The sequence below is a fragment of the Oryctolagus cuniculus genome, chromosome 7 (assembly GCF_051225735.1).
Source record: "Oryctolagus cuniculus isolate XC-2025 breed Fujian yellow rabbit chromosome 7, ASM5122573v1, whole genome shotgun sequence".
NCBI lineage: Eukaryota > Metazoa > Chordata > Mammalia > Lagomorpha > Leporidae > Oryctolagus > Oryctolagus cuniculus.
This window is the reverse complement of record NC_142873.1, coordinates 48,165,148-48,173,513: the sequence shown is the minus strand read 5'-3', so window position 1 is coordinate 48,173,513 and position 8,366 is coordinate 48,165,148. Positions and strand designations below refer to the sequence as shown.

At 48.5% G+C, this 8,366-nt stretch overlaps 1 protein-coding gene across 8 annotated transcripts in view; it reads left to right on the top strand.

Annotated features, from left to right (window-relative positions):
* The first annotated feature begins 6,915 nt into the window (after positions 1–6,915).
* RPRD2 (regulation of nuclear pre-mRNA domain containing 2) overlaps positions 6,916–8,366 on the top strand; it is a 93,710-nt gene continuing 92,259 nt past the window's right edge. For all 8 annotated transcript variants that reach the window (XM_051857304.2, XM_008264489.4, XM_008264487.4 and 5 more), the window contains exon 1: positions 6,916–8,113. In XM_051857304.2, coding sequence (XP_051713264.2) covers positions 7,909–8,113 — 205 coding nt within the window. In that variant the 5' untranslated portion in view covers positions 6,916–7,908. The remainder of the gene's footprint in view (positions 8,114–8,366) is intronic.

The window sequence follows — 8,366 nt, the reverse complement described above, 5'->3', positions numbered from 1 at the left end:
CCCGGCTCCTGGCTTCAGACTGGCCTAGCCCTGACCGTTTTGGCCATTTGGTGAGTGAACTGGCAGATGGAAGATCTCTCTCCTCTTTCCTCTCTCTCTCTTTCTCTCTCTCCCTCCCTCACTGTAACTCTGCCTTGCAAATAAATAAGTAAATTAAAAAAAAAAACAACAGGGTAATGAAATTGGCAATTAATAGATTATTGTTACCATTTAAGAGTTTCCTCAGCTCTTACTACAATGCCTACCTATTTTACTGAAAAAACAAGGAACCAAAGCAAATTTCTGCACATTCTGATGACCAAATCATCTAGCCTAACTGCATCTGAACCTAGCTTCTCTACCTTCCTGTTGCAAGAAAAGAACTATACTATACAGTGGGTTGAGCCACTATCTTTGACACCGGCAGCCTGTCAGAGTGCTGGCTTCTGTCCTGGCTGCCCTGCTTCCTATCCAACTCCTGGCCTACCCCCTGTTGAAGTCATCTGGGGAATGGACCAGCAGATGGAAGATCTCTCCTCTCTCTCTCTCTCTCTAACCACCTTTCAAATAAGTTAAATTAAAAAATAAAAACAGTACACATGGACTTTTCACTTGAGTCTGTCCTCTCCCACCTACTCCAGGAAATCAACTCAGCAGTTGTCCCATCTGCACTCTGTACCAGTACTGCCTCTCACCCAATGTATCATTTGTATCATTTGTATCTGCTACAAAAATGCATTTCTACCCTTCTTGGGTAATGACTCCTTGATCCTACATTTCCCTCCAGCTTAAACTCCACATCCTTAAAGCATTTTTAAGAGTTGTCTGAGGGGGCTGGCGCTGTGGCCCAGGGGGTTAAAGCCCTGGCCTGCAGTGCCAGTATCCCATATGGGTGCCGGTTCTAGTCCCGGCTGCCTCAATTTCCAATCCAGCTCTCTGCTAGGGCTTGGGAAAGCAGTAGAAGGTGGCCCAAGTCCTTGGGCCCCTGCACCCAAGTAGGAGGCCCAGAAAAGCTCCTGGCTCCTGGTTTCGGATCAGCGCAGCTCTGGTCGTTGCGGCCAATTGGGGAGTGAACCATCAGATGCAAGACCTCTCCCTCCCTCCCTCTCTCTCTCTCTGTAACTTTTTTTTTTTTTTTTTTTTTTTTTTTTGACAGGCAGAGTGGACAGAGAGAGAGAGAGACAGAGAGAAAGGTCTTCCTTTGCTGTTGGTTCACCCTCCAGTGGCCGCCGCGGCCAGCGCACTGTGGCCGGCGTACCGCACTGATCGGTGTGCCGGCACTGCAAGGCGGAGGATTAGCCTAGTGAGCCACGGCGCCGGCCCTCTGTAACTCTTTCAAATAAATAAATAAATCTTAAAAAAAAAAAAAAAAGTATTGTCTGTATGTGGTATTTCCAGTTAAAGCATTCTTTCTACAACCCTCTTCAGTCATTCCACTTCATTGGAAATACCTTGTCGAGATTTCCATGTTGTCAAATCCAAATAGTTATTTCAATTCTCATCTTAGGCAACCTACACAACCACACCTGATATAGTTGATTACTCCCTCCTTTTTTCCCTTATTTAAAATTTAGTTTTTATTTATTTGAAAGGCAGAATAGGCCGGCGCCGCGGCTCACTAGGCTAATCCTCCGCCTTGCGGCACCGGCACACCGGGTTCTAGTCCCGGTCGGGGCACCAGATTCTGTCCCGGTTGCCCCTCTTCCAGGCCAGCTCTCTGCTGTGGCCAGGGAGTGCAGTGGAGGATGGCCCAAGTATTTGGGCCCTGCACCCCATGGGAGACCAGGAGAAGTACCTGGCTCCTGCCATTGGCTCAGCGCGGTGTGCTGGCCGCGGCGGCCATTGGAGGGTGAACCAACAGCAAAGGAAGACCTTTGTCTCTCTCACTGTCCACTCTGCCTGTCAAAAAAAAAAAAAAAGGCAGAATAACAGAGAGGAGTAAGAAAGAAAGCGATCTTCCAGCCTCTTGTTCACTCTCCCAAATAATGAGAACAGCCTGGTCTGGGCCCAATCAACACCAGGAGCCAGGAACTCTAGCTGGGTCTCCCACATAGATGGCAGGGGTCCAAGCAATGGGTCCTCTTAGCTTGTTTTCCCAGGCCCATTAGCAGGGAGAATTGGAAGGGAAGCAGCCCGGATTTGAACCGGCCATCCACCATGGAATGCCAGCTTCTCAAGCAGCAGCCTAAGCCACTGCACAACTACTCCCTCCTTTTGACACACTTCCATTACCTGGCCTTAGAACATTCTTCTCAGGGTTCTCCTTTTACTGGTAACTCTTTTCAACCATCTTTGCAAGCTGTTACTTATATCTCTAGGGCCTGCTCAGTTGCTTGCTTTCTCTCTTTTTCTTCTTTTTTGTTAATTTTTTTTTTTTTAATTTGAAAGGTGGAGAAACAGGACAGAAATAGAGGCAGAGATAGGTCCCATTCACTGGTCCATTCTCCAAATGCCTGCAAGAGCCCAGACTGGGGTAGGATGAAGTCAAGAACTTGGAACTCAATCTGGGTTTCCCATATGGGTGGCAGGACTCTGATTACTTGAGCTATCACCTGCTGGCTTCCACGGTGTACATTAGAAAAAATTGGAGTCGTAGGTGAAGGCCAAGACTCCAACCCAGGCACTTGCAAAAGCAGCCCTGTGTCTTGACTGCTGTTCCAAATGCTGGCTTTGGGAGCTACCTTTTCTTTTTTTTTTTAATTTATTTTTATTTATTTGAAAGGCAGAGAGAAAGAGAGAGCTAGCTCCTTCCTCCATCTGTTGGTTCACTCTCCAAATGCCCACAACAGCAAAAGCTGGGACAGGCCAAAGCCAGGAGGCTGCATTTCAGCCTGAGTCTCCTACATGTGTGCAGTAATCCAAGTACATGAGCCATCCTCCACTGCCTCCCAGGGTGCACATTTGCTGGAGTTGGAAGTGGAGCCAGGCCTGTCACTCAGGCACTCCAACATGGGATGTGGGCATCCCAAGCTGTGTCTTAATCTCTGTGCCAAACAGTCACCCCTCTTTGGGCTCTTTTCTGTCTACCGATTCACTTCCTTCATGTCCTCATCCATCTCATGTCTTTAAAAATAATTTCTATACTGTCAATTACTAATGTGGATTTTTCCTAACTATACTTCAGAGTTACATATCTTGTGTCACTTATGTGTCTAACATCTCAAACTCAACATGTCTGTAACCAAAACCCCAATTACTACTCATTTGTAACTGGACTGGTCTTCCCACTCTGCCCGAGATTCATCTGAGAACATGACAACTTCATTCATCTTAGAAGTTCTTATAAATGAATAGGGGAAATAACACCCACAAGGAAGACAAAAAATCAGCTTTCATGGGATGAAAAACATCTTAGATCTTACAATGGTGTGTGGCCCTCATGATCTGAACCCCACCCAATAAAAACTTATTTCTCTCATTTTCTTGGGTATGGCACAAGCAGAAATGACTCCGAGATCATTGAAGAATCACAACATGTGAACAAGGTCAGTGCTAGTAAATTATGAGGAATAGATGGTTTTGATTGGAGTACTTTCTCTTACTTGATTGCACTATCTTGAAATAATAAAATAGGAAGTGACTGCATGTGGCTATTGACTGTCATTTTCTGCCTTGTTAACATTTGATTCTCAATGCTTTTGTATATGACTTGCACTTTGAGAAGCAAGCAAAAACAATTTATGGGATGAGTGTTTGGTGCAGCCGCTCAGGATGCTTGTGTTCCACATCAGAGTATGGTTGAAGTCCTGGCTTCACTTCTGATTCCAGCTTCCTGCTAATGCACACCCTGGGAGGCAGCAGGTGGTGGCCCAAGTGCTTGGGCCCTGCTACCCACATGAAAGACCCTGATGGAGTTCCAGACTCCTGGCTTTGGCCTGGCCCAGCTCTGGCTATTGTAGGCATGTAGGGAGTGAACCAGCAGAGGGAAGGTCTGTTAGTCTCTCTGCCTTCAAAACAAAATGAAAATAAATAAATTTAAAACATTTTTAATTCATATTCATTAAAAATACTTAAAAATATTTGTTTATTTGAAAGGCAGAATGAAGAGAGGGAACGAGATGTTCCCTCTACTGGTTCACTCCCCAGATGCACACAGCAGCTAGGGCAGGGCCAGGCCAAAGCCAGGAGCCAGGAACTCCATCAGGGTTTCTCTCCTATGTGGATATCAGGAATCCAAGTACCTGGACCATCATTTCTGCCTCCCAGATGCATTAGCAGGAAGCTGGATCAGAAGTAGAGGAGCCAGGAATCAAACAGACACTCGTATATGGGATGCAGACATCCCAAGCAGCAATTTAACCTACTGCACCATAATACCTGCTCCCGAAAAATTGTTTTTGGCTGGCTCCGTGGCTCACTAGGCTAATCCTCTGCCTGTGGCGCCGGCACACCGGGTTCTAGTCCCAATTGGGGCACTGGATTCTGTCCCGGTTGCCCCTCTTCCAGTCCAGCTCTCTTCTGTCCAGCTCTCTTGGGCCTTGCACCCGCATGGGAGACCAGGAGAAGCACCTGGCTCCTAGCTTCGGATCAGCGCAGTGTGCCGGCCGCAGCGCGCCGGCCACAGCAGCCATTGCGGGGTGAACCAACGGAAAAGGAAAACCTTTCTCTCTCTCTCTCTCTCTCACTGTCCACTCTGCCTGTCCAAAAATAATAATAATAATAAGAAGAAAAATATTGTTTTTAAGAAATTAATTTTTAAGGGCCAGTGCTGTGGCATGGAAGGTAAAGCCACCATCTGCAGTGCTGGTATCCCATATGTTGCCAGTTCAAGTCCCAGCTGCTCCCCTTCAAATCCAGCTCTCTGCTATGACCTGGGAAAGCAGTAAAGAACAGTAGAAGATGTCCCAAGTCCTTGGGCCCCTGCACCTGCATGGGAGACCCAAAATATCCTGGCTCCTAGATTCAAATCGGCGCAGTTTTGGCCGTTGCGACCATCTGGAGAGTGAACCAGCGGATGGAAGACTTCTCTCTCTCTCTTTTTTCTCTCTGCTTCTGCCTCTCTGTAACTCCGCCTTTTAAATAAATAAATATTTAAAAGAAATTTTTATATAAAAAACTTTTCTATATCCCTTTGCTGGAAAGTGTCTTGATTTTTTTTTAAATAATTACATTGGGGGGCAGACACTGGGGTTCAGTGGATTAAGCTGCCACTTGGGATGCCTGCATCCCATATCAGAATGCATCAGATTGCCAGTTCCAGTCCAGGCTCCTCTGCTTTTGATCCATCTTCCTGCTAGTGCATCCTGGGAGGCAGCCAATGATAGGCCAATTGCAAGGGTCCTTGACACCCATGTGTCACCTGGATGTAGTTCCAGGCTCCACGCCTTAACCTGGCCAAGCTCTGGCTATTTCGTGCTTTTGAGGAGTGAACCAGTGAATGGCTGGAAAATTCTCTCTCTCTCTCTCTCTGTTGCTCTTTCAAGTAGGTGAAAATAAATAAATGAACATTAAAATGAGAAGATCCCAGTGCCTCCTTAAAACAAATATGATCAGGAACCGGCACTGTAGTGTAGTGGGCTAAGTCTCTGCCTGTGGCACTGGGATCCCACATGGGTGCCTGTTGGAGTTCTAGCTGCTTTCTGCTATGGCCTGGGAAAGCAGCAGAAGATGGCCCAAGTCCTTGGGCCCCTGCACCAGCTTGGGAGACCCAAAGAAGTTCCTGGCTTTGGATTGGCCAGCTCTGATGTCGTGGCCATTTGGGAGTGAACCAGTGGAAGACCTTTCTCTCTGTCTCCTCCTCTCCCTGTAACTCTACCTTTCAAATAAATAAATCTTTAAAAAAAAAATGTTTTTGCTTTCCCAGGTGCATTAACAGGAAGCTGGGTTGGAAGTGGAGCAGCTGGGATTCAAACCAGCAGCCCATATAGGATACACACACTGCAGGTGGAGGCTTAACTTTCTATGCCACAGCGCTGGCCTCCATTCACTTTCATTTTAAAAATTTTTATTTATTTGAAAGAAAGACTCAGAGATTTTCCATTTGCTGATTCATCTTCCAAATGTTTGTGATAGCTAGCGCTAGGCTACAAGCTGCCCACACAATCCAGTCGCCCCTGTGGGTGGCAGAGACCCAAGCACTGGAGCCATTAATCTACTTCCTCCCAGAATACACAGCTGCAGGAAGCTGGATCAGAAGTAGTGGCGTGAGGACTTTTATCAGTATTCCCAACATGGGATATAGGCGTCCAAAAGGCATCTTAACTACTAGAGATGCTGGCTTGGTCTGGCAGGTGTACTCTTCATTCTCTCTCTTCATTAAACATGCTTACCGCTACACACACACACTAACACCCCCCAACATCATGCTTCGCCAAATGCCTGCACCAGTACAATATTATAATTCCACCTTTCCAGGACTTTCTGAGGTCTTCCGCCACTAACTCCAAAGGGAAGAGATTTGTATCCATTTTGCTGTTCACTGTCCAAAATCTAAAACAGTACCCGGTACGACCTTCAAACATTTTTGTTGGATTCACGAATATGAGCCATGAAATTGACCAAACAGGCTACCTATCTCAAGATATGTGGTCATAATGCTGAGAGGTTAAAGAATTAAAATGTAATTTCTGCGCTCCATGGCCACGCCGGAGCCTCCTAATCGGCCGAGGCTTTGCACAGGATCATGCGATGGAACAGTTCATCTGAGGCTGCGTTAATCAACATAACAGATACCTAGGGTTCCTGTAAACGATGTTTTATCCCTTGTGGAATTGTATGGGAACTCGTGAAGGTGAGGTCACACCTTGTCACTTATTCTTTCCTCGCCTCGAAAATATTACGAGGAAATTTTTTGCTTCACTTCCTCACTTATTTCCTCTTCCTATAATCCAAATAGTCAAGTGACTGAGAATGGTTTCGTCCAAGCGGAGCGTGAATAGTATAAGGATCAGGAGTCTGCGTAGTGAAAGGCTCGCTGGAGCTGGCGCATGCGCATCTTCTGCAAAATGGCTGCTAGCCATTTTGTCGCGCGTCGGCGTTCTGAGGAGTTACCGGCAGCAGCGACTGCAGGCGCCAGAGACTGAGCGGTGGGGACTTCCTGCCCTGTTGCGTGAGCCGATGAGACCCACGAGTGCAACTCCACTAGGAAGCTAAAAGCGGGGCGGAGCTGTGGCAACCCCCACCCCAAGCTTTCCGTAGTTCGACTGGCACCGTCACACTTCCCTCCCAGTTTTTGCTCACTGCCCGCTACACGCTGACCTACTGCGCAGGCGCACGACCAGCCGAACCGCCTCCTTGGCCCTTGAGGCTTGAGGGCTGCTGCGCGCGCTTCTCGGTCTCCTCCTGTGATTGGTCAGATTGCCCCGCCATCACGCCTCCCTGTGCTTTCAAGGTTGGGAAGGAAGCGAAGGGGCGGGGCTAAGCGGCGCGTGCGCGATACTGTTGCTGTCCCTTTGCTGCTATTGCGTTGCAAAAAAAATCCTGACTAGGTAGCCGTGGGCCTTTTCTCCGCTAGAGAATCTAAAAGAGAAAGATTTCTGCAACTGAAGGGCGGTCGGGTAGTATTAAATTTAAGATATTAACGCCCGCCCTGGCTCACAGGAGTGTGTGTGGGTTTAGGGGTGGGGAAAGGCCGTAGCCGAAAGTGTAAGATATTAGTCTCGGGGCCAGACGTTTTGAACGGCTTTGCAGGTCCTATTTTCTGCGTAATTCTTTCGTGATTACTGACTGGTCTAAACACTACCCCCTTCAACAACATTGATAAGCCCGCAGCCCCTCCTTGCAGCGTGTAGGAGACGCCAGCGTGCCCGGCAGTAGCCCTCCCCCCCACTCCAGAAGAGCCTCGCGCGTGCACCATCCCCACCCCTTGGCCTCCCTCCCCACCTACGGCTTTCACGCACTCGCAGTGATTGTTTTGCCGCTCCCGCTCCCGCCGCCGCCGTCGCCGCCGCGGCCGCCGGAGAAGCAGCAGCGCTTGTGCAAACCGGGAAGATGGCGGCCGGCGGCGGCGGAGGCAGCAGTAAGGCCTCCTCCTCGTCGGCCTCTTCGGCGGGGGCTCTGGAGTCCTCGTTGGATCGAAAATTCCAGTCGGTAACCAACACCATGGAATCCATTCAAGGCTTGTCGTCTTGGTGTATAGAGAACAAGAAACACCACAGTACTATCGTCTACCATTGGATGAAGTGGCTCCGGAGATGTGAGTGTTGGGGGTGGCCAGGGAGGGGAAGGCTGGGGGACTGGGAGGAAATACGGCCCGATTCGCCTGGGGTGTTCCCACCGAGCCCCTGCGTTCGTGGTGGTGTTCACCGGAAAGCTGTGACTTGAGTATTCCCGAGCCCAGAGTCCATTCCCAGCAAAGGTTGTGCTGAACTACTGGCGGCTCGTTTCTTGGGTTTTTTAGCCCCTGACTTGGTGTGACCTTGGGCCGTTGGCCCCAGATCTATAGAGAT